The following is a 27,394-nucleotide window of genomic DNA, read 5'->3' as shown; positions in this document are numbered from 1 at the left end:
CTGCATGACTTCTTTTTTTCTCTATCCTTCAAGTATGTGCCTTATGTTTGTTTATTTATTTGTTTATTCATTTATTTGTTTTTATTTGAGGTTAATAGTTTTGACTCCTTCTTACAACTAAGTTAAGTACTTTATCTCCTTGTTTGTTTTCATTTATTGTCAGTCTAAGCAGAAATAAGGCAACAGCACAAAATGCAGTGGCAAAAAAGTCTTAAGCAAGTAGCTGAGGTGCTGGGGGGGCCCCCTCGGTAGACATTGTCCACTTGCGTAGTGCCTAAACATGCTACTGCACCCACACAGTGGAACGGGTCGATGGGGTATACTGGCATTGAAAATTTCTACCGAAATTAACATAGAAACACATGCTCATGAACTGGAAGTCACAGGACTTTGCAGAGGGTTCTATAATGTGACATCATAATAAATTAAAGCATGAAAGGGCAAAAAATCTTCACTTTGCTCATTCTGCAGCTCACTAACAGCAGCGAATATGGACAACTCAATTCATGTTGTAAACCAGCAACAAAGGATTGTGGCAGCATGTAAAAATACCTTCAAGGTACACCACCACAATCTTCCGCTAATAAAGTGGAAAACAATCCACATCCAGTTAGTGATGGAGAGGGGATGTGGATGGTTAAAAAAGAGAGAGGAAGAAAGAAGGACACCATTAAAAAGAAGAAAAGGTTTTGGAGGGGACATTGTTCATTAGAGGTTGCAGATAGTCATACCAGTGACCCTAATGTCCTCCTGATGGGCCACCCTGAGGATAATAATAATATCCTCCATGTTCCAGTCTGCTCTAAACATGATTGAAGCAACACCGTCCTCCCCGACTCCTGACCAATCTACATCTGACTGACATGTCAACAGTCCGCTTTGCATCTGATTGGAGCATCGACATTCCCTACACTCCAGGTCCTTCTACACCAGATTGGAGTGTCAACATCTTCCAACCTCCAGCCCAATCTGTGTCAGACTCCTGTGAGAACAACAGAGGATCTTGTGTATTTGGAGAATGATATAAAAGTGGAGATGAGAATTCAGAGTTTGTTTACTGCCACAACATACACATTCTTGATAAAAACCTCTTCAGCCAATTAACAGCCATTGATTCCCATCATAATAAAATTGGCGTAATTCTGCTAGCCGAAGGAAGTTTTGGAGCAGTGTATAATGGGAGTCATTTGGCAGATGGCCCCAAATTTTCTTTCTTTATTTTTTAACTAACATTACCAATAGCAAATTGTTCAGTCTTATCATCATCCTTGTAATATCTTACTCTATCCTTTACAAACCCTCTTAGTGTCATCATTCTGTATATCCATTGATAAGAGCACTGTCAGCGGTCTGTTTAAGAATGGCCTAATAGGCAAACCACCCCCAGCTAAGTACCAAAAAAAAGTGTCTTTTAGCCGGGTCATCCCAAACCCTGATGTAGTAGCCCTGATGATTCCTGCCAATGAAGTTCCCAGGGTTTCTGAGATCGTCAAGCTCTTGGACTGGCAGGATCGACGACCTTAGTATCATATTATTGTATTGGAGATCACCCTGTGATCCTGATCCAGATGTTCCTTTCATGCCCCAAGAGAAAACCAGTGCCCAAGTACAACTCTCTTCCAGAGTTTTTGTCTTTGGCCATTCCAGTCCCAAAGCTGCCTGCCTCAGACTTCCTCGCTCCCAGAGCACTTCTCATGGCCACCACAGAGGATGAGACATGGATGTAGCCAACACCCCAAGGCAACCCTGTCCTCTTTCTCTCTCTCTTTCCAGCTGTCTGGATCCCAGATGGTCCAATCAAGGACTCCCCAGATGTTAATGATATTGCCGCCAAAAAGGCTTTAAAATCTGAGGTGACATTCCAGCTGTCTGGATCCCAGATGGTCCAATCAAGGACTCCCCAGATGTTAATGAACTTCATTATGGTGTAGACTTGATGGCTTTAAGTTCTGGGGTTATATCTGTGTTCATGATTATGGTTGGTTTTGCTGGTTCAGGAGTTGTCTTTCTATCTGTGATTATATGTATTCCTTCTTCATGGTATTTTGTCACAGTCGGCTTGGTCCATGAATTGCCATCTCGACTACACCAGCCACAGAGCTCACCCTTCCTGTCACAGATTCTGGCTCCAAGAGAAACTAGCCAGTGGCCAACTGCATTCCCAGTCCAAATGCTCTCTCACTGGCCATCTAGATCCCAAAGGATCCAGTTGGCCTCCCCAGGTGTTAATACCCAAAGGATCCAGTTGGCCTCCCCAGGTGTTAATACCGCATTAACATCAGATTTCTCTGTCATAGTCCCTAAGTTGCTGTGTTGGCTGCCCAAAGAGCTCCTTTTATGGCTGCTGCCTGAGCTTTCATCTGGGATCCGATTTAAGTGACATTAACATTTAGGGCAACTTCAAAGTTCTTTGTCACAGTTGGTTTATTCCCACAGTTGGTTTGTTTGTTATATTGTTTTTTCTGCTAGATTCACTGTCTTTTGTACCAGTTCCACAGATGTTTCTATCTGCCTCTCAGAGTGTTGTTGTCAGAGAGACAAGACTGAGTTCCCTCTCTTGGCCACCGGTCACAGAGCTCCAGTCACTAACTACCCAGTGTCCAGTACCACCCCAGTCGAAAAGTCGAAAAAAAGATCACCCCCTTTGTGTCAGTGTTTTGTTGAACCACATTTTGCTTTAATTTCAGCCTTTAGTCTGTTGGGATATGTCTCTACTAACTTTGCACATACAGACTTTGCAATATTTGCCCACTCTTCTTTGCAGAACTGCTCAAGTTCAATTAAATTTGATGTTGACATTTTGCTTTATTCAGTTTTAATTTAATTTGATGTTTTTTATTTGTGGTCTTGCGGTGTTATGGTAGTTCATTAGATTTTTTTTTGGTTCTGACGCTGTGTGGTCGGTTTTGCTGTGAGCTTTGAGTTATTGTCATGTTAGGAGGTAAACTTCCCACTGACAACTTTCTGGCAGAGGGCAGCACACACAATGAGCAGTTTTTGTCATAGGCCTCTTGGTCACCTCTCTGAGCAGTTTTCTCCTGGCTCTTTCATCCAGTTAGGAGCGATGTCCTAATCCAGGTAGAGTCTGTGTTATACCAAATACCAAATAATTTACGAGTCATTTTTAGAAGGGGGCTGATCCTTTTTCCAATTCAGTGTTTCTGTTTTTATTTTTTATTTTTTTAATTTAAAGTTAATTTTTCTAACTATGGAAAACAAAGCCTTCGGTTGAGATGAAGCATTGTTAATGAGAGTAGAGTAGCGTATAGAGCTAGAGGTGTTTAGTGTTTATTTATGTATTTGTATGTGTTTATTTTGTTCTTTTAGGTGGTGAGATTGAAACTGGTTTTCTTACACAGGCGTTCAAGGTGTCGGCTTGCAGCTTTCATGATGCGAAGTGCAGGAGTAAACCAGGTTGATATGTGCATAGAAGGTACCAGTCTTCTTTTGAGAGGGGCATGAGTATCAAGAACAGTGGGAATTGAGCTATTATATTGGGCAAGAATATCTATAGAGCTAGTGTGTTCAGTGATATCAGAGAGGTGATTTTGTAGAGCTGTGGAGAACAGTAACGGGCTCACAGATTTGAGGTTACGGTAAGTGATGATACCCATTATGAGTAACCCACACCAATTTTTCTTATGTTAACAACTTTCAAAAGATCTAAACATTCAATGTTTTTTCATATACATTCATATGCATTTACTTCATTTATTTATTCCATATACAATTTATATTTGTCATACACATTATACCTACATGTTTTCTAACTGCAAAAGTAAAAATTCTAGAGTGGGCTTACAAGGCACATTTGTAACCATTCAAGCCCACCTCTATATGAAATAACCTGACCTGATTGTCTTTGTTCTTCCAGAGAACTTAGAAACCCAGACCTGTTTCAGAGAGGTCAACAGGCCACACGAAGGACCTGATTGTCTTTGTTCTTCCAGAGAACTTAGAAACCCAGACCTGTTTCCAGAGAGGTCAACAGGCCACAGTATGCCTCAATAAAGTGAATTGGTCTACTCTAGAGTAACAAACGAGAAACGGCATAGTCTCTATGCTCCGCCTCTACCTTCACCAACAACCCTAGAGCCATAGCCGAAGCCTAAAGGACGTTTTGCCTCCAGAGGAACGTTGGGTGATGTCAAGTGATTTTAAAACATGACATCTTCAAGCTACTCCCCTTCACCTTTACCAGTGAATATGTTCATATTCGTTTTGTTCATATTACATTTTGAATTGTATATACACATTATTTGAATTAATTAATTTGACAGACAGCATTCTGTCAACATCATTGGTCAACATCAGACAGCTGATGTTGACCAAGCTACGCGCCACCAACGTAACGTAACCAGAGCTGCCAACTCTCAAGCATTCACCGTGAGACACACGCAATTGACTCTTTTCACACGCTTTCAAAAAACTTGAACCGCTCTGAATATAGTGAGTGAGTGCGCGCGCGCGGCCGGGGCGCTCCTCTCCCTCTCCCTCTCTCTCTCTCTCGGGTTCATTATCATCGAAGACATTTCAAGCTTCTTAGGTAATGTTACATTTTAGCATCAGCTTTGTAGAGACGGGCTTTGGTAGGTAACAGGTGAAAACGGATCGATCTGTGGGTAATTTATAGCTAGCTAACTATCAAACGCAGCTACGGTTATCCATCGCTAACATTAGCACGTTTATCGAACATCCTTCGATACTTTTCTATGTTATAACTTCCCGAAAAAAATACGCAAACATATAAAAACAAACTTCTAGCGAAAATACTAACAGCATCTTACTTACCAATCCAAAAAGAAATGTTGCAAGTTCGGAGTCAAAGCTCATTTCTTTCAAGTCCATCAGTTGTCTCCAGCGATGGAAAGCAGTGCCGATGTTTACTCTGGTTCGGCTCCTTTTCTTATCGGATTTGATTTGTGATTCCGAGCGCGGTTGCTTGACATCAGGTTCAAGTACGCCCACAAGCCCGATGTGCGAGTTATTCGGTATTGCAGGTTGGCTGGTGGTTATGTTGCCCGCATACCGCCTCCCATGGCCGAAACTGGTATTACACACCTGTCGGGCCGTGGCTAGTAATGCTAATGCTAATTAAGCAGCACTATACTTGACATTTTTTTAATGACATCATCGCCCTTATCTCTTCTCATTCTTTTGATGCGTGTAGGTCATTTTTTGGATATTTTTACCTCAATTTTTACACATGACACCTTTATTTGTTTATTTTTTGATAAGTTTTTTTAGATGAGTAGTTTTATTTTTGAGTGTTTATAGTTTTTTTGGTTGTTTTTATTTTGTGAAATATTTTATTTATATGAGGACTACGTTAAGTTACAGTCTGCCCAAGATGTATTAAAAGGTGCATCAAATACGTTCTTTCTTTCTTTCGCATCAAATACTTTCTTTTTTTATTTATTTTTTATTGTTTTGGTAGTGTTTTGTTATGTTTTTTTTATATTTTTTAGGTTTGTGAATGTCTTTGAAATCTTATTTTTATGCCAAACAAGGAAAAAGACAGACAATATCATCTGTGCTTGGATGTGGCAAAAAAGGGTAGAACGCATGTGGTTTACATTATAATACAATTTTGATAAAATGCATATATGTGTCTGCATTTGTAAACAACTGTTTTTGAGATTAAATCTGCAGAGAAAAGATGTCTGCCGCCCTCATGTGGCTGTGAGATGAATTTGCGATGAATTTGAGATGAGATCATTTTCCAACACGCGCGAGGTAAGATCACGTATATTAAACTGACAGTGAACAAAATCTCTAGGAGCAAATAAATACAAAAGAGAACTCAAACCTGTAATATGAACACATTCTTTTGCACATTGCCAGCATTTGAAGTCTTCTAAGAAATCCAAAAAGATCTGGCATGGTTAATTCTGTGGGTTTCTATTTGTATACATATTTAATTTTACACACCCTGAAGTCGCTTCAAACACACATCTTTCTCTCTGTGTGCAAAGCAGAATTAAATCATGTGATCTGTTAGGTTAATTATTTTACAGCTATAGAACCAACCTGCCATATTTTACTGAGGGTTTTTTGATGCATTTTTTCTTCCATTCTCTGCATTGTATCACCCAGCACTTTTTCTTCAGTGATAAACTCCTTTATCTTTGTCTCCTGACGTGCGTTTGTTTTTCTGTCTGTGCGTGTGAGATGGAGAGAGTTTAGCAAGGCCCAAGGGACTGAAACTCTGCCAGAAATGTAAGAAGAGTGAAGGAATCGGACCATTCACGGAGTGAGAAAGTAAAAATGAGTTGTGTGAGTGCCAGACTTCTTCCCTGATGGATTCATTTGGGAGAGCTCCATCCTCATCTGGAAGGCTGTCAGGTCCCAGCAGAGGTTTTATTGGGTGACAAGCATTGTGTTGGCTGTCTCCTTACAGCCCTGGATGCAGCCCAAAACTGTTGCTCAACGCAGAAGAAGACAAAGTTTGCTTCTTAGTCCTGTGAAATATGTTGAACTCTGGAACTCAGTCTTTTATGTAGTGTATGTGTGCGCATTTTATCTTAAAAGTTGTTTTCTATCAACTTTTAAGAATGGAATGAAGGACCTTCCCTTTTCATGCTTTAAACATTACAAATAAATAGAATTACAATCTATTGAATTTTTGTCTGTCTGTTACATTTCAATAGACATTCTTGCCAATACATGACCTACTTGACATGCAGGTGCAAATTTCCATGTGCAATGTGTTGAATTTCTCTATGGCTATTTTGTGTTAGAAATATAATGGATTAAAAATAGGATCCTATTGAAAAGCAGTTTGAACTCTTTGGAATAAAGTCCAATCTTTGGTTGTCGGGGACTGTGAGGAGCAATTTGCATGTAAATCATTCTCTTCCTCCTTCCACACCCATTCTCTGGTTCAGCTGACTAATGCAGTTTTTTTTTTTTTGTGCCATGAGAGAAGTTTGTATATAGAAATCCATGCATTCAAATGATTTACTGCAATTATTTATGTATTTTAGGTTATAAATTAAACCCAAAATAATTAGCCATGAACTAGCCACAGCACAAAAAATAAAAAATAAAAAATGGATATGACTTGAAAATAATAACCTTTGTCACTCTTTGTGAGTTTAAAATGTCTTCTCAAGTAGAATAAAGTAAAAACATTTTGTAGCGCATGTTTAAATGTGTTTAGTTGGTTGTAAGTATTCCCATAATCATTTTAATTTAATACATGTCAAGATTCTATTATACAGCAACAACATAACACAAATGGATAAAATGTTTTGTATTTTACACAGACTTGAATTTCATGACACATACAGTACAAATTGTACAATATTTTCAGGATGGCATTTAATGATAATTTTACAAAAGAAAATTAGTTATGTTATCAAGAATAACAGCAAAACCAGGAAAGCTATATCATTAATTAAATCCAAACACACACAGGAAGCAAATTATTGTATTATTCAAAGTGCATACTGTACAAACACAAAGAACTGATTATAATATTTAACTGCATATCTCAGTAGTACTTTAACTGAGGAACTAATAAAGGAACAATGGAGCCACATTGTTATGCCCTCTCTGAATACAGAACACTGACCTCTCTCTGGCACATTGTTTCCAACCTTTAGAAGTGGAAAGACCAATCGAGTTTTGAACTTGAAATTCAACAGCGTTCTAACTAATCTCAATCAGGAAGTCTGCCAAGCACTTTTTCCACTGATTTAGAGAATGAGTCTTTAAAGCTATACTGTTGAAGCATAAACTAGCGGTTGAAACATAAACTACAAGTTACTTGTGGAGGGACAGTGTTTTGGTAATTACGTGAACATTTTGGTAATTTGTAATTATGTGAAATTATGAATATCATGACGTAGGGTGACATCAGGGTGAGGCAAAAACAGGGTTTGGATGATGGTTTCATGTATTCACTCATTATTTAAATTTAGTTAATTTCAAACAAAAAGTTACATAGTGTTGATGACGTAGGGTGACATCAGGGTTCTACTGTTTACTCCCCTTTTGCTGTGTTGTCTTTTATGCCAACAGTTGGTTTTCATTCAGATGTTAAAAAACAGTCTCATAAAATGTGACCAAGAGGGATCAACTGGGTCAATTAATCATAAATTTAAAGAACAGTTTGAATGTACTTCTGTCACCATCTAATATAAGCCAAAAACTACAAAAAAATAATAATTTTGCAGTATATTACTGGCTAGTGAACCCTAACGGCACCAAACCTAGTGTCTCTTCTCACACTTCATGATAACCAGAATCCCATGTTGAAAAGAAGCAGAGGTTTTGGATGGTGACCCACCCTGCAGCAGGAGAAACTAAACCTATGCTGGTGCGAGGGCCTAATACTGCATCGAGCCAGGAAATTAATGAAGTTAGGCTTATGTTCCAGCTGATAGAGCTGTGTCCTTCAAACACAAAACAAACATAACATTCCAGCATTTGTCTGGAAACAATGCCCTATTACCGCTGCTTTAGAGAATGTGGCTGTGATTAAAGGGAGTATTTTGGGGGCATGAGCTGGATGGAATCTGAATGTTCGTCATATCAGGAATGAAGAGAACAAAACCTGATGCTTCATTGGCTTATATAGAGTTGCTATCACCCCGTCTGGATCTATTAGGTGTGCTCTTTGGCTGGTACAGAATTCTGCTCCCTGCAAAATGTCTCACACAGAATAGGAAGCAGTTGTTTTTCTTGTTTTATTATGCCTCTATAGTCTGGCCTTAGTGATCTGTTTAAGCCTAGTGCATAAGAACCAATGCCAGAGACATCTTCTTAAGCCTTACTAAAACCAAGCACTGACAGCAATGTGTCTAACTCAGGTATTTCATTCAAATAATTCAGATAAAATGTCAAACATCCAGCAAGCTTTCATGAAGCTAAGTGCAAATTTGCTATTATATCTAATATTATGTTCTTTGTGGAGCACTTTTACTGCTGTAACTTTTATTACACACATCATGTTTATTTACCACTTATTTAAAAGGATTAAATGGATAATTCACCCAAAAATGAAAATTTTGTTATCATTTGCTCACCCTTTTGTCATTTTAAACCAATGTTTCTGGTTTTGTCCATACAAAGAAAGTCAGTGTGACCCAAAACAACAACATTGGACCCCACTGACTTTCATTGTAAGAAAACACACACACACACACACACACACACACACACACACACACACACACACACACACACACACACACACACACACACACACACACACACACACACACACACACTCTTTCAGAATCTCTTTTCTATGTTTGTTTTCTGGGTAAACTATCCCTCTAAGATTCACTGCTGGCACCATTTATTTCAGAATCTCGTGTAAAACCAATTTTGTTTCTACATTGTCAAGTTTGAGGTCAGTAAGATATTTTCAAAAAGAAAATGAATACTTTTATTCAACAAGGATCCATTCAATTTATCAAAAGTGACAGCAAAGACATTTATAATGTTACAAAAATTATATATATTTCCAATATTTTTAACTTTTGAACTTGGTTTTCATCAAAGAATCATGTAAAAAAATTTATCTCAGTATTATATATATAGTTATATATATAATATATATATAATATATATATATATATATATATAATTTTTATTTTATTTATTTATTTTTTGCATCACTGATAATCTGCATATTATAATGATTTCTGAAGGATCATATGACACTGAAGACTGGACTACTGGCTGCTGAAAATTCAGCTTTGCCATCATAAGATTTTTTTTTAATCTATTAAAATAGGAATATTTTAAATTTCAGTTATATTACTGTTTTTATTGTATTTATGATCAAATAATGAGCATAAGAGACTTTTGTATTTATGATCAAATAATGAGCATAAGAGACTTGTTTTAAAAACAAACAAAAAAATAAATACAAAATAAATCCTACCTACCCCAAACTTTTGAACAGTATTGTATATATCTGGTAATGGGGAAAAATAGTACATACTGATTTTTTCAATGGTATTACATGGGATTGTTGGTTTCCACACATTCAAGCTCAAAGTCCAAATGCACAATCCACTTCCTCTAAAAAGCTGTTTTAAAGCTTCTAGTCTCCATTTCTCATGTTCATATTGGCTCCAGATGGCATAAACTTTCACCTCATTAGTGCTGACAGCTTAGGGCTGAGGTTGTCTGGTCTTCTGTGTCCCAGATGAAGGCATCATGTGGTCCATGTGATTGCGGCGCTGTGCTCCTTTGCCTTCATCCGCAGGCTGGCGATGCTGGAGGATTTGCGATCAGGTTCAATGCTGAGATCAAATCCATTAATGAATCCACTCACTCCTGAGTTCCCGAAAAGACTGCCCATATGTGTCTGTCCCATGTTCCCACCAGGACTTGGCATACCAAGGAAATCAGACACACCACTAGCAGAGTGAGGGTGAGGGGTCATACAGGAAGATACAGTATCACAAGGTACCACACAGCCGGGCACTGGTGAGGCTGCACTGCTTCCACTTAGCCAAGATGGGTTCTGAATCTAAAAAATAAAGAAAGAAAAACACATTTAATCCCTGAGTTAATGTGAATTAAAAAATACATGTATGTGAAATGAAGTCCACAGTATGTGTATGGCCAAATCCACAGTATTCATAAAACATTAGAATAAAGTACCCGGATGACCTAATTCGTAGTTATATATCCAGATTTCCTTCATATGCTATAAACATTCATACTACTGTATATAGAATATAAACTTACTCAAAAGGATACATGGCTTTATGAGTGAGTCACTGAACTATTCACTCAACTGTTTCATTCAAAAACATTAATTCATTCGGGAACAAAACAACTGCTCAGCTGATTCAGCTGCACATCATATGCATTTTTTTTAAGAATAAGCATCAAACTGTAATTTCTAAACTTAATCAACTACATTTGTGTATAAATAGAAACCTATGATCGGTAGTACAGATTTTCCTTTTACCTGTGCATAATTTTCTGGTCGTGTAAGAAGAGGAAGCTCATATGCTGTTGAGAAGTGTGTTCGGACCTGCTGCATCTGACCAAAGCGTTCTCTTTTTCTCCATTTGGCCCGGCGATTCTGAAACCACACCTGCGGGAAATGAGCCAAAGATATGATGATTTGAAATATCTGTCTGCAAAAGCCCAAGATTTGGAGTGAATACATTGTGCATTTTGTTGTATAAACTTCATGCTGTTTCAATATTGGTACTGAAAATGCTAATTACTGATGCTGCTTATAACGGTGAACATTATTAAAAAGTCTATCTACTGAGAACTGGATTCTCCCTCTAGTGACTTGTAGTGAAAACCTGAGCACATGCAAAGCCATAAATCGTGAGGCACATGAAAGCAATGCCACGGCTCCTCAGCTGACGTCTTTAATGTGCTGTCCACACTGCACTATTTATGTATGGATTTGAACTCTCCCCTGCCAGCACAGGTTGGGGCTCTGCTCTTTGATAGCTGTTCCTCTGTCTCCTCTCAGCCAGCGGGTCCGGCCTCACTTATGTCTGGAGCAGGTCCACCTCATCAATCAAAACGAGGCCAGTTCTGATCCGTTGTTAGTGCACCGTGACACAGACCAACAACCACAAACCACAGCTGAGTGCTCTCAGACATATGTTTCTACATAGTATGATTTGTAAGTAAAGGTAATTCAAAAAAATAATAATAATAATTAAAAAAACATATACATCTGTATAAATTCAGCACCATCAAATATGTAGATAATATAACAATAGAAGACAATACACAAACGGTTGTAGTTCAGTATTCTGCTATATTTCAGTAAAACAAAGTCATTTAGTTGTTTTTACCCAAATGAAAAGGTGTGTCATTTATGGATGGAATATCACACCCATATTTAAGCAGTTATGCATTTATGCATGAGTATGCTTTCACTGACTATTTTAAAAGGGCAGCATCAATCTCTCCATACCACTGAGCTTAAACTTGGATTGTGGGATATATAGTATCTCTGTCCAATCACATTGCAGTTTCCATAAGCCCCAAGGGCCCCTGACATATTATGGCAGGGTAACAGAGTATGGCACGCTACAATCACAAGAATGAGGAACCATAAAAGTTACAAAAGATACAATGCATTTCCACTTTTCTTTATTTGAGCTACAAAATATATTGCTTGAATTAGCTTGAGTTGTCCTCTAGGAGCCATTTGTATATAAAGTAATTTAATCTTTCAGGCCGATGTCATGGCCTGCTCCTGACATCCAGTGCCATAATGATCATTATGTCATCTGTTTTGGGAATCTTTGTAATTTAATCTCTGTCTCTTTGGACATTTATATTGTTTTTCTTTGGTCTACGAAATTCAGAGCAATCAGAGATAATGACCAAAGGTCAATGACCCGAGCAGCATCTGCATTCTTAGTTTATGTTGTTCCTCTTTCTTCTACAGGGGTGGAAATGTGCTGAAGATGAATTGTACAATGTAAATCTTTTTTACATTAAACATTTGGTTTAATGACTAAACTAAACCAGCTGAGAAGACTGTAAGGCACTATATGAGACAGAAAGAAGTAAGGAAGCCACTTTTTGGCACACAGTACAAAAGTAAAAAGGTAATTGTGACTTTTAATTTCGCATTTCTGACTAATTTCAAGTATATAAATTTTGCTATTTTTACTTTTTTTGATTTTTTTTATAAGTTTTTAAAGTTTTTATGACTTTTTTTATCTTTATTTCTGATGTTTGTTTTTTTATTCTTTCAATTTTTAGTTAACATCTCACAATTCTGACTTTTTCTCTCAAATGTAAGTTTATAACAATTCTGACTTTCTTCCTAAAATTCCAAACATATAACACAATTCTGACTATTTCATGCAGCTGCCAGTTTATATCTTGTAATTTAACACCTTGCAATTTTGACCTTTTTTATATATATATTGCAATTTTGCATCTCACAATTCGGGCTTTTTTCTTCCTTAGAATTTCGAGTTGCAATTTTATATCTTGTGATTTTGAGTTAACCTCACAATTCTGACTTTTTTTCTCAATTTCTTTTTTTTCAAATTCATAACAATTCTGACTATTTCTCGCAATTGTGAGTTTATATCTCGAGAGTTAACATCTTGTAATCCTGTCTTTTATTCTCAGAACTGCAAGTTAACATTGAAATTATGATTTTTTTTCTCGTAACTCTGTGTGAACAACTTTTCTTTCTTTTCTTTTTTTTTTCTCAGATGCACTTTCTCCATTGCGCTTTCTTTTCTTCAAACTCAAAATCTGAAGGGAAATAAGGATGTTAGAAAGTGAAAGGGGAGAATGCTGGAGGCTGGAGTTTGTTTACATTTCAGGTTTAATTTCCTGACGCCTAAGCCCCCGGCTTTCCAGAGCTGCCCCCACTGACCTCTCAGAGACCCACAGACTAGAGCAATGGACCTTTCGTGTGGATCCACACACACACACACGCACACACACATACTCTCATTGTATGCTGCCATGTATAAGAACACTTTATATGTGTGCTTCACTACACATGTGTGCTCGCCTTTCAATATGCATGTTTAGAAAATAAAAAGATAGCAAATTATATTACAAAATGTATGTTCAAAGTATGTCCCGAGGACAGAAACTATGATATCATCCAAAACATCCTGTTTTACAGAGTGTTGAGGGAAAAAGTTCTGTCTGATAGTGAGCGCGAGCAGGACAGAGCAGCAGCCAGCACTAAACAACAGCGCTGGGGAGGAAAGCAGGAGGGGCTCATCTCAATTACGTATGTCTGTAGGTATGTTTTTGAAATACGGGTCAAACCCTGTAGTCACTCAACGGAGTCTGCACTGTGTTGTCAGCCTACAGAGGTAATTAGACTCATGTGTCTGTGATAGTTGGTTCTGTCTGGACTCAGAATGAATGCAGTTACTGCACTGTACCTTCAAAACATGGCCAGGTTCCTGACAATGCCTCATTCTCTGCGTGGAAATTGATTATGGCATCTCAAACTGTGTTTTCTTCCCCTGCCAAAGAATGTGTTTTTTCCTCCCTAACTCTTCTTAACATCCTTAAACACTGTGGTGTAGCGAGGTATATTAAACAGGGACTAGAAGTTTGGAAAAAAATATTTGGGTCCAACTTCTCTGTCATGATGTGAGAACTGAGATCTGAGTCTTTGTCACAGCAGAGACTAATGGCCTTTTTTCTCAGCAGAGCAGGATCTACAGACTTTGTGGCCTGATTTTGGGGAGAATTCTGAGGAAAAGATTTCAGAATGTTTAAACGGAGTTGCCAAAATTAAATGGAGCTATTAGAAAACACTCTATTGATTTAATGAGAGTATTACCAAATAATAATAATAATATTCCACCACCACTAATAATAACAATAATAACACAAATAATAATAATAATAATAATATTAAACTATAAAATATTATCCATTCGTCCATTCTCCAAAACACTTCTCCTCTGTACGGTTACTATAAATATTACTAAAAGTATTAAATATTATTTTGGTATAATATTGTATTATTTTGCATAATATCGTAAATTAAAAATATATTTTTGATAATATTTTAAACAAGTAATAATTGTAATATAGCAGTAATTAAATTATAATTTCACTAAAAGCATGAACTATTATTTTTATATAATACTGTATATATTATTTATTAATGAAAGTGGTAATGCTTTATAATAATAGTTCAAATAATAATATTGCTGTTTTACAAACTGAAGAACGAGTCATTATTTTGTAGCAACCGACAGCATGCTGCAAATTTTGTACAAAAATAATATTCATTTCTAAAGTACCGCAGCTCTTTTGAAGTGCATGTGAATCTAAAGCATATTTTAATGTAATTCTATCACATTAAATCTATCAAATTCTTACAAGGATGGCTGACCAGGCCTACCTGCACCCTTGCTTCTGTGAGGTCTGTCCTGAGTGCTAGTTGTTCTCGAGCATAGACATCAGGGTAATGTGTCTTCTGGAAAACCTTCTCCAGCTCCTCCAGCTGATAGCTGGTGAAGGTGGTGCGGTTCCGTCTCTTCTTGCCTTTGTTGCTCTCGGCCTCAGTCCTGTCCAGAGGACTGCTGAGCTCAGAGACAGGCCGTTCTGCTTGACCTTTGACCCCAGGGTCTTTCACACTGATGTAACTACCATCAATACCTGTGGGATCAGCAGACTGAGGCATCTCTGTGTCTGTCAGTCCAGTGCCATCTTTACCTGGGGAAAGACATATTTCAATTCATTAACTGTGGATTTTGTGTTTGGCTCTTTGTCCTGTTTCTCAACCCATTACTGTACTTACAGAAAAGTTACTTCATTAACTGAAGCTGTGTCAATCGTGTGTCTGAAGTGTGGAGGCAATTAACACTGAAACCACATTTACAAAAACTACTCCTATACAAATATTCTTTATTTCATCATAAAGGGGGTTCTGTTGTCACCTTAAATTTCAAGGACCTCTAATGTATAACAAGCCTTGTTGAGTTTAAAATATGTTCTCCATGTTAGATGTCTGAATCTGTATCCTGATGAAAGTACAAACATGCCAGGATTGTAAGTAAATGATCAAAACATGCCTATTCTAATCACACTCTACTGAGGCTCTCAGTTCCATGAATAGTTTATAGTAGTAGAGTAGTAGTTATTAGTTCTATGTACTACCATTTGAATTACTTGATATAATGCACTCATTGTGTATATACATGTTTTTAAATTGCACATATTGTATATTTAAATAAAATACTGTTACTGCATTAATAATTACAATACTGACCCTTCCTTTACCCCTTAACCCACCTTTAAACTCAACCATAGCATGAAACCTGTCCATAATCTTATCCATATCCCATCTCAACAACAGTATTTTGCAATACATCATGAACACAATACAGTACATAGTGTTCATACATACGTACCAAAAAAAAAATATATATATTCATTTACATTATTTTGTACATTTCAATGCAGAAAAGAAAAACAAAAAACAAAAAGAATCAAAGGTCATGAGTTATCAGACTTTGGCCTGCAGGCCCTGATTTGAGCATCTCTGGTTTTGAGTATCAGTTTTTTTGCCATAGCATTTTGTGATAATGCAGTTCCTCTGTCTCTCTGTGTTTGGCAGAGAACTCATCATAATTGCTGTGGTGAGCACTTTGAGTCCCACCCTGCTGTCTTTCCTTGGCTTTGTAGCCCATGTTATGCTGAATCTGCGTACCACCAAAGTTTTTAGACAGTGCCATTGCATGTTTAGCAATTTAGAGCCAAAGCTCCTCGGTTTTGGCTGCCATTTTTGCATTGACAGCAATAGTCTGGGCTTGATAACTGTCCAAATGTTTGGGGATTTTAGTGATGCTCTGTGTTTTTGTTTCTGTTTGCTACAGTATATAGAATGCAGAATCTAACTAACGACATGGCGATATACATTCAATCAAATACTGTCCTTTAAAAAGTTGCAAAAAATGCTGTTCGAAACAGTGCAGAAAGCTGTCTGTGCCTGGCCATTCACACTTGATATATAACAGCACTCTTTGACACAATACCTCAGCACTTCAACAGAATTCAACAGTGCCTTGGCTTAGCTTCATTGCGCAATGGTTACTCGTTATTTAGCGAATGCCTTTAGCCACAGTGACTTACAGCACATTTATTTCAGAGACAGTTCCCTTGTAGTAGCCTGGGATGAAATATTTTGCTCAAGGGTGCACTAGTGAAAGGGAATCTCTGTAAATACAGTATCAACTCTATGAGGATATAACCTGTTACCTTTGGGCAACCAGCCCATTTAGATTACTTTTACGCATTTGGCAGATGCTTTTATCCAAAGCAAATCGCATTTCAAGGGATACATTCCATCAAGTTCATGCATTTAAATCAATCCCATGATCTTGGCTTTGTTAACACTATTATTTGAGATACAAGAACTCTACAAGAACAAATAACTATTACCAAATGCCTGCCTACAAGCTCACATTCTAACTATAAGTGAAAATAGATCACCAAATACACTATATATATAATATTTTTTTGAAAGAAGTTTCTTCTGCTCATCAAGCCTGCATTTATTTGATCAAAAATACAGAAAAAAAATGTAATATTGTGATATATTATTACAATTTAAAATAATTGTTTTTAAATTTATTATACTTTAAATTATCATTTATTTCTGTGATGCAAAGCTGAATTTTTAGGATCATTATCACATGATCCTTTAGAAATCATTCTAATATGATGATTCATTATCAAAGTTGGAAACAGTTCTGCTTTTTTAATATTTTTTCAGAACATGTGAAACTTTTTTAGGATACTTTGATGAATAAAAAGTAAAAAAAAAAAAAAAAAAAAAAAAAGAAGAAGCTATGTTTTTAAAATATAAATATTTTGTAATAACAATCATACACTACTGGTCAGTAAGATTTTTTTTTTTCTTTCTTTTTTTTAAATAAAATCAAATACTTTTATTCAGCAAGGATGTGTGTTAAATTGATAAAAAGTGATAGTAAAGAAAAATATATTATTTAGAATATATATTATTATAATTTTTCTTTTATTTTGAATAAATGCAGTTCTTTTTTAACCTTTTATTCATCAAATATATTAGACAGCAGAACTGTTAAATTGATAAAACGTGATAGTAGAGTGATTTTTTTATTATAATGTGTTTTATTGGATTTTACATGTGACACTGAAGGCTGGAGTAATGATGCTGAAAATTCAGTTTTGCATCACAGGAATAAATTTTTTTTTTTTTAAAGTATATTCAAATAGAAAACTATTATTTTAAGTTGTAATAAAATTTCACAATATTACTGTTTTTTCTGTATTTTTGATCAAATAACTGCAGGCTTGATGAGCAGAAGAAAAATAGAAAATTATTATTTTTAGTTGTAGTAATGTTTCAAAATTTTTGGTATGTAATTTTTATTTTTATTTGTTAAAAAACATTAAATATATATACATTCTAACTATGTGAAAGTGAAAATAGATCACTAAATGAAATTATTTATACTTTGAAAACAACTCTAATTATAATACAAATTAAAAAAAATCACAGCTTTTACAGGTCTACTTCAGTACTGATTGCAAAAGCCCTCAGGCCTAGAAACATATTTCATTAATTTTCTTTCTGTAAGGTGGTTGTTACGGCAAGACCACTTTTGAAAATCAATTCACACCAAGGCAGATTTTTTTATTTGAGTACATGCTTGTTGCAGTCACTCCCATGAGAACATGAACTCTCTCGACTGTGTCTTTGAATTAGCAGAGGTCAGATGTTTACTAGGAGCGGCTATTTAATAACTGCAAGAAACAAGGAGAAAACATCAAAGTGTGATTTAACAAGCTGTAAAGCAGCAGGGCATCCATTAGCTTTTACAGAATGTGATGGTCTGGGTCAGCTCCAGATATATTATAAGACACAATGTAAATCACAAAAAACCTGTCAGTCAATAATGTGAATAATGTCATTGACTTCTAGATAACAACATTATTATGGGAGAATGAGAAAAATAGCTAATTGGGGATGTTATACTCTGATTTAAAACCAACACTTCAAAATAAAGCTTCAAAAAGGAGGTTTTTGCAGCAATGACATAAAAAACTATTTCTCCAAAATAACTTTCAGTGAAAAGTTCTTAAAATAACCTTTTTTTTTTCTTAGTGTAAAGAACACTTTAATATTCTAAAGAAACTTTGTCCACTAAAGAACCTTTTGTGCAATAAAAAAGTTATGTGGATATAAAGAACTTTTATTTTCAATAAGGTTCTAATTTTAAACAAGAAAGTTCTAATCTAAATTATCTAATCTAAACAAATATGGCCTCCAATTGAAAAAAAACTAATTAATTAAGTGTTCAATTATCTCTTTAAATGTTAATTTAATCTCATTAAAGGTTCATTCACAATATAGAATGTTGCAAATACAGGTATCTATGCAGAAGCAAAACTTCCAGATGTTCCTGTGAGAAGATCAATGCCTGCATGCCACACAGGAATGTGGATTCTGTGGGAAAGCCGGACAGTGTTTCTGTTAAATCTGAGCTCCTGATAAAAGACCTCACACATGACTCCCATATACCACAGAACTGAGCCAGCTTTCTGTCTCCAAGATTTCACTCTCAGATGCTCACTATAACTTAAAATAGCACAAGAAGACGATTACAGTTAACAAATTAATGCTCCAGTTACTTACCTGGGTTCCCTGAGATAAGGGAACTAGCATTGTGTTAATCACGCTATGGGGGAACTACCGTTTACTCTGGAGCCTGATTTGATCACGTCTGTGTAGCTGCATGAACCAATGGCACTTCAACCCAGCAAAAGGGGTGGAGCCCACTGCTATATAATTTGGCTCTGAGTGCCATTTCATCAAAATCTTTTGACTGAAGCGACAGTAGTCGACTGGCGTGCATCCTTATAGCACGGCAACCTACGCAACACTCGTTCCCTTATCTCAGGGAATTGAGGTTACGTAAGTAACCAGAGCATTCCCTTTCGAGCGGTCTCTCCCATTGCGTTAACCAAGCTATTGGGAATACATAAGATTTTGTGCGGTGCTATAAGCATGTGCAGAACGAAGCCGCTCTGCAAGCTCAGCCCCTGAGCGCCCATACTGAGGACTCCTGTAAACATGAACTAATAATGTGACCCGAGCCACGAGGCTGAGGACTACATAACATGACCTTTCCCACTTACAATAGGGGGTTAGGTAGATTAAGCAGACAAAATCAGTGCCATCTCTTGAGTGAGCAATTCAGATGCCTGAGATCGAGAATGGGCCTGAGCCCATGTTTGAGACTGAGTATCTTTTTTGGGAGCAAGGAAGTAGCGGCTGTAAAATCCTGACTCGCTGTTCGCTAAAGGAATTGTTTCCATGGCTCCTTTTTGCAAGCAGTGTTTGCACTTCAGACCTGAGAACATGAGCATCATAGTTTGAATTATACCTCTGAAGTGAGGTGGCCTGCGAGCGAACTGTAGGTAGTTATTTTATTCTATGATGTTTAGAACCCAACTTGACACATCCGGTATAGCTTTCCAAGTCTGAAGCTGGATGGCTTTTCGAGTGACAGTTCGCTGCACAGGGGCGGGGAACTGACATTTGTGGTAATGAGGAGACGAGAAATGCTCTTTTGAGTATGTGGATCTGCTATCACAGCGGTAGTTTGTTTGGGTGTGTGCTGACTGGGGAGGATGAGCCCAACTTGAATGGAGCTTCCATCGCTCGGTGTTGAGCAGAAGAATGGAGAGCGGGTGCGAGACTTCTTCAAGGGAGTTCCGGCCTTGCTGAGAACTGACCCTCTCCTCTACCTCTCTGCATTTGGATCAGGCTTCTGAGCCTCTGGGTCCAACATCAGTCTGGGGCGGGCACCTTGACGCCTAGAAAATGGGTAGGGATTTGCTGTCCTGGGGCGCTGCTAAAGCACAAGCTCAGACTAAAACTGGGGCTGAGGTGGCACTGGCTTGGCAGGCTGCTGAGCGGATGGAGCCTTCTGGCCACTTGAAACAGCCATCGCATTGCCTGTGATGACTTCTGTGCCGCTGTAAACCACTTGGAAATCCCATCCACAGAGGGGCCAAACAGTCCTTTTGGAGAGAATGGTGAGTCTAGGAAGGCAACCTTGTCAGCGAATGTCAATAAGCCCTGTTTGTTAGGGCTGAGGTAGTCCTGCAGGGCTTAGATGGATGCGCTGCATCGGCTTTTAACCCCAAGGCCAATGGAGGGCACAAATGCTTCTTGCTTGCAGAGTCAGCGAGGAGATGATCTTCATCGCTGAAAGAGAAAATTCTGACGAAATGGCACTCAGAGCCAACTTATATAGCAGTCGGCTCTACTCCATTTGGTGGGTTGAAGCGGCATTGGTTCGTGCAGCTACACAAACGTGATCAAATCAGGATTCAGTATCAGAGTAAACAGGAGTTTCCCCATAGCATGATTAACGCAATGGGGAGAGACTGTTCAAAAAGGAACAGGTTTTTACATTTTTACAGTCTTTTACCAATAAAATTACAATCATGATAACATTATTGTGTCTGTTGTGTATTTTTGTGTATGTTTTTTAATTATTATAAGCCAAATGAAGAAATGAAGACCTGCACTTGAAGAATAATAAATAATGAATAAAAGCTCTATTGTTTTTTTCTCTTTTCCTCTTCAAATAAACACAAAAAAAGAAGCTTAACTCGTATGTGAAACACCAGTTAAGGATGTAACTACATGTTGAATCTGTATAGCTTAGGAATATAGCAAGGACAGAAAGCAAGAACTTCATTCTCCTTTACACAAAGCTTAATTTAATTTAAATATTTTGTCCATGATTACACACCTTTTAAAACTGTTATCCACACAAATAAACAACATACCAAGAAACAGTGTGCAAGTGTGTACAACCTTCAGAATCCAAGCTCTGCAGAGTCTCGCTACAGCAGATGTTTAATAGCCAACTTAATATCCCATCTATTGTTGGTTTATTTGCACATGTCATTTTGTATAGAAAGGTTATGTAAACCAGTCAGGGATTGTCGTTTTAGGCCTCCCAGTGGTACTGACTGCGCTGATCATAACAGCATGAATGATATCTTTAGGAGTCCGTACCACACATCTACCTCTAAATAATGCCCTACTCCCTACTGCTGCAAGCCATGAATCACTCAGATTTCATGCTTTGGTTTGGTACTTCATTAATATTTCCAAAAATGTATCAAATTTTGAACTGATTTTAAAAGCACTGTCAGATTACAGCATTTGTTGAGGATTAACCTTCTTTTGGAAGTATCACGACAATACTGAAGATTTTAAACTACTGGATACTCAAGTCAATTCTTATGTACAATTAGAAAAGTTCTTTAAAAAAGTTTTGGCTATGTATAATTGTTTTTAACCATGACAAACACGCTGTGTTACTGTCACTGTAGTTTTGCAGGGTTCTGATTGGCTGGAAAGAGCTGTACACCCTCTCATATTTTGGATCTAGGTGGCATGATCACATGATAAGTTTACAACCCGCACTTGCAGACGTGTTATCTTGAGTCAGAGGACACATCTTCCCTTTTCTCTATGTTGAACAAAAGTTTGTCTAGATTCTCAGCTTCCCAATGTTCTCCAAATGGTCAATCAGATTTTGCTTGAGGCTAGAGCTTACCCTTGACATCTACAGCACAAACCATAAATACGCTCCAAGAATGGTGTAGAAACCACACAGTGTTCATTCTCCTTAAACCGCAGACAAGAAAAACGCTCTATAAGTACAGCACTGTCTGTGCATCATCTAACAATAATATCTTCATGAAAGGGATCCTAGTGATTATCTCATATCTTCATGCCTGCCAGGAATTTGGTATTACTAACAATTTGACAAGCGTTTTTTCAGAAGATTGTACAATATGTTTTACATCCATGTCCAGTTATACTGTAAAAGTATTTTTACAAAATATATTTGTTTTAATTTACAAATAGCCCCAAATGTCACAGATTTTTATGTACAAAAAACAAACAAACCCTTTTTACTTTAAATTAGTTCTATGGAATGGATTTATTGGCCTCAAAATACAGTCAACTATAAATGTTTAACGATTTGTTAACTGTGTGTTTATGTCTCTTCAAATGTGATCACAGAAGATAATAAACATTTTATATATGTAAATAGAGAATATTATTTGTTTATATTTTATTATATTACTTTTAATAAAGAGCAGTAAAAGCCAAGCTATAGAATATGTAGCCTAGTCCTTGTGTGTTTGTGTGTGTGTTGGTGTGTGTGTGTGTGTGTGTTTGTGTGTGTGTGTGTGTGTGTGTGTGTGTGTGTGTGTGTGTGTGATTTGTTTGCTTGTTTGTTTTGCTTTAAAAGTAGAGGCACTTCTAACAACATCTGAATGCATTCTAGTTTCCCCATGATCCAAAAGGTTTGGATGTTAGGAATGTTTTCGATAGAATTAATCAGAGTGTAATTGTTTAAATAGCAGTTATTTTAACCAAATATACGCTACATTTTTAAAGGTGCTGTCCAGACAAATATAAATACAAGATAAAAAATACAAAATTAATATTTCATTAATTGTTCATTCAACTATTTGTATTAACTGTTGTCAGAGCAGCAAATTAATAATTTAATTTAAACTGTCTTAAGTTGTCGTAATAAACAATTCAGACTACATGGTAAAAAATATCGAAATAGTAAAAAAATATAAATTAGGTTAAATGAAGGAAACAAATAACTGAATGAATCTAAATAGGATTTTTCTTTTTCTAACGCCAATAACAAAACCTGGTTTACCTACTATGCGTTAATGATACAGTCGGTGTCTATTTTCACTGGCCTGCGGTCAACACATCCTAAAAAGCCCTTGCGTGATTTACAACCACAGAGATGCATTTTCATGCCACTGTTTGTAAGTAAGAAAAGGATGATAATCTGACTTTTAGCCACTGTATGCATTTCCGTCTTTTCATGACTTCTGCTTTGATTGTTTTATGAGACAACCAGACATAGGCTACTGTTTATGTACTTTTATGAGGGAAAAAAACCCTCAGAATTTTCGGTGTGACCGTAAAATGTTAGATGTGACAAATAACAGGCAAGAATGAGTGTGGATTTGGATAATTGCAGCCTTCAGAAAGTGCTTGAACTGTTTGTAGCCAAATGGTCCGATAAATCACTCACGAGGCACGAGGCAAAGACTATTTTATAATATGCGACTGAATAAATTAATCAGGCCTAATTATGTTTAACATTTATTTAGTGAATTTACGACTCCTCGTTTGCAGCTCATTGCTTTAAACAGAAGAGTTATATTTCTTAAATCCTAGACACAAAACACAAAATTGTGAGCGAAATAATAATAATAAAAAAACATTTATTCGATTTAATAAATACAAAGATGTCATGTAGAACAATCTTAAGACAGTTTTGCGATTAGGCCTATGTCAATTACAGGGAATTCGATTTTTAGATTTTGTGGATACGTAGACTATTATAGTTTTTTTTTTTCAGTCTATTACAAAGTAAAAAATATTCTTAATATTCTTAGTTTCCAATTAACCCTCTTTATCTCCTTATAATAGGCCTATTCTTACAAAACGGTTAAAAATTAAAAACAGAAGTTTGTGACTTCAGCACCACTTTGATTTTAATTAAATATTTAAGACAAATTAAACGTAATTTTTTAGAGGGGTTAACAGTGAATGTAAACTATGAAACAAATGTGCGAACAAATTAAAGTTTATACTCAGATTGCTAAAGGCCTTCTTTTACTCTCAACCAGGAGATGTTCTGATTTTATCAAAATTATAAAATTGCACTGACAAGCATCAGGTGGAAATTTAACCAAATTGTATGTAATTTCTGACGATATAGGCTGATAATGCCACTCACCATAGCATGAGATGAGCTCGCCGTCCTCCAGTTTGTCGTCTTCAGGAGGAGTTTTGCATGTGGGTCTCTGCATGAAAAGATACTTGCTGTAGGCGCTCTCGGGTGTGCTATCATCCAGTGACGGACACTCTTGGTGGAAAGGACTCCGCGGCTTGTCCCCGTAAGTTTGACCTTTGGCGGGCAGGAAAGTGGGACTGTATTTGGAGTCGCTCGGCTGGAACGTCCTGTAAGGACTGGCCTGTTGGACTCTTCCTTGCCCTGATGATGGCGGATAATATGAATCCATGGAGGTCATATCGCAGTATGAGACGCACGTATCTGCGTTCATACCGACAAAAACAGAGGCAAAATATCCTAACTTTTTTTGTAAATCTAAACGTCACCCTCGCTCGAGTCTCCTCTCATTCACACACATGCACTTTCTCACACACCCACACCAGGGCGACAGCTGGAGTTGGTTAAAATGATTCAGATGTTTTCCAGAGACTAGTCAAAAGCAAATGCTAGAAAGCGTCTTTAAGCTTTGGAGGAGAGAGAGAGAAGTCTGGACGGAGGATGTTGTCCTGGTGTCTGCTAGAGTGAGTGGTCCCGTCTTGATAAGGGGTCAGACCGTTGAGCGCAGGAGCTTCTCCCTCTTAACTAACACGTGAGAAAAACAACGCATGACAGTAATACAATTAGGGACTTGACTGACAGAGTATACGGATACATGGATCAAGTAAATGTCATACTCAAACATTTTACACGAAAATATTTGAAAATCATTTCTAAATCAAAATGGTTTACAGTAATATTGTATATGTAGAATATATGTAAAAAGCAGATTATTAGTCCTATAAGGATAAAAAAGTTTTTTGTTTAAAAAAATATTTTTAATATTTTGCAGTTATTCAAGTTTCAGTTAAATGAGCTGTAACACCGTCAGTTTAACCAATAGCAAATAAGTTAAAAGGGTGAAATTATACATGTTGAACACCTTCCTGAGGTCACTTAAGTTGTAAGACTCTGTAAAAATATAGGATTTTCTCTATTTTTTTGCATTAATGTATTTGTATGTTTTAATCAAATGTAATTTATTTTCTGTACTTTTATGTTTTAATATTGCAAGCACCCAAATGACTAAAACTAATGAATGATGTGACAAGTTTTTTCCTCTAATGAAGTGGCATATTTTAGAATAAGGAAGCCATAATATCTGGAAAATGTCTTTTCTAATCAGTTTATGATCTTTTGCTAAATTTATTTGACAGTTTCTGAAAGGCAAAGCAAGTCCCAAGACCATTTATTATAATAGAGTAAGATCTTTTTGATTTGCTGGGGTTTTCCTGTAAAATTACACAACAAAAAAATATGTGTGCATTGTTATTTCATTAAATCTTCTCCAATTAGAAAAGTTAGTGGTCACAGTCTGAGTATCCATCAACAAAAATTTTGTTCTTGCTATCTAATTACATCTTTGACCTTCCTGTCAAGTTCAAGAATCAACAGGGGGGATAAATAAAAACCCACCAGATCAGATTTGGACCTGTACCTTGAAGCCTGGCTAGCTTTTATAGCCCTGAAGGATAATTACAGGAATGCTGGGATTGGGAATTTTTGTGAAAGCAACAGAATGATTGACAAAAAACTACCCCACAGTTTAGTGCTAATATCACAAATGGCAGCACAGCCACATCTCTCAGTATTCCCCTGTCGTGTTTTTGGAAGGATGTCTGTCTTTATTCTCTCTTTATTCCTTTCGGTAACTCACCTCCTCAACACAATAAATAAATGCTATTCAAATGGAATTGTTTTTGCTTTACAATGACTTTGCAAACTGTTATCAATTAATATTTCCATATATATGTACAAATAAAAAAATCACTAAAGTGATCACTGAAGTAAATTATAATGATGCTGAAAACAAATGGCCACATTACAAAATACATGAAGCTAATCTTGTCTAGGAGTATGGAGGTGTCTGAGAGGGAGTCTCATAGAGATATGTAATTGAATTCACATGAGATGGGTAGGAACCCTGTCATCTGATGAGCTGATTTAATTAGGACCAGTAGTTCTACTGATCTCTAATTGAATAAGAGCACCAAAAGAGACAAAATGTGCACTATTCTCCCATTTTCTAAATGCTGATGTTCCCTCCAAACATTTCACCACAAATGCTTTTTGTGTAGTGTACAGGAAAATCTAGTATTTCTTTGATCATTCATTTAATTATAAAGTTAAATTTATATATAAAGGTGTTAATACTATTACATGAGTAATTATGATTCAGCTAGCTACACTGTAAAAAACAAAAATCTGTTAAATTTACAGTAAAAAAAACAGCAGCTGTGGTTCCTGGAATTCTACCCTAAAAATACGGTAACAACATTTTAGGTTTTACGGTTTTAACTTAAATTTACAGTTAAATACTGTAATTGCATTAACTGATATAATGTTAATATACCAACCTATTGAAGTACTAAAATTTGTTTTGTACCTTTGTAATACACTGATAACCACCAAATGATGAGAAAGTCACGTGATGAACCAAAGCACATCACAAGCAGCTTTTAAATAATAACATACATAGAAGGTGCACAGTGTCATACACACAAGCACTAAACACCATCATGGTGAGACTCATTAAACTGAAATATGCAATAAACATTAATTTAACAACATTATATGTAACATACAACCCTAATAAACATAACAGATAAGAAAAAAACTAAGAAGAAACATAGTTATTTCAAAGAAAAAACATCAAATTCAAACAAAATTTGAAATGCAACGCAGAGAATTCTGGGAACGTCAGTTTATGTTTTTTTCCCTGTAAATTTTACAGGAACTTACTGTTAACCATTTAACAGGTTTGTACTGTAGCATTTTCACAGTTTTTTACCATTAAAATCATGGTCAGTTTTTACAGCGTACTGTATGATAATAGCTAAGAACACAGTTATTTATAATCTAACACCAAAATAATAATAATAATAATAATAAAAACAAAAATTTATATATATATATATATATATATATATATATATATATATATATATATATATATATACACACACACACATATTATTTTTCCTTAATTT

The 27,394-nt window shown here is 36.4% G+C and overlaps 1 protein-coding gene across 1 annotated transcript; it reads right to left on the bottom strand.

Annotated features, from left to right (window-relative positions):
- Positions 1 to 9,847: 9,847 nt before the first annotated feature.
- Positions 9,848 to 24,927, bottom strand: LOC109113528 (homeobox protein aristaless-like 4). The gene is made up of 4 exons (XM_019126332.2): positions 24,312 to 24,927; positions 14,852 to 15,165; positions 10,940 to 11,068; positions 9,848 to 10,492 (listed from the first exon to the last, which is right to left on the bottom strand). The coding sequence occupies exons 1-4, from the start codon at positions 24,637 to 24,639 to the stop codon at positions 10,175 to 10,177; spliced, it is 1,089 nt and encodes a 362-aa protein (XP_018981877.1). The 5' UTR covers positions 24,640 to 24,927; the 3' UTR covers positions 9,848 to 10,174.
- Positions 24,928 to 27,394: the final 2,467 nt, after the last annotated feature.

This window comes from Cyprinus carpio, chromosome A18 (genome assembly GCF_018340385.1).
Source record: "Cyprinus carpio isolate SPL01 chromosome A18, ASM1834038v1, whole genome shotgun sequence".
Taxonomy (NCBI): Eukaryota; Metazoa; Chordata; class Actinopteri; order Cypriniformes; family Cyprinidae; genus Cyprinus; species Cyprinus carpio.
This window is presented reverse-complemented; position numbering and strand designations above follow the sequence as displayed.

Bases quoted from the DNA above. Each gene is read 5' to 3' on its own strand.
- LOC109113528 (XM_019126332.2), bottom strand. From the start codon at position 24,639: ATGAACGCAGATACGTGCGTCTCATACTGCGATATGACCTCCATGGAT. The intron at 15,166-24,311 runs GTGAGTGGCATT...GTCTTTCCCCAG, and splicing joins CGAGCTCATCTCATGCTATG to GTAAAGATGGCACTGGACTG. The intron at 10,493-10,939 runs GTAAAAGGAAAA...TTTATTTTTTAG, and splicing joins GACCAGAAAATTATGCACAG to ATTCAGAACCCATCTTGGCT.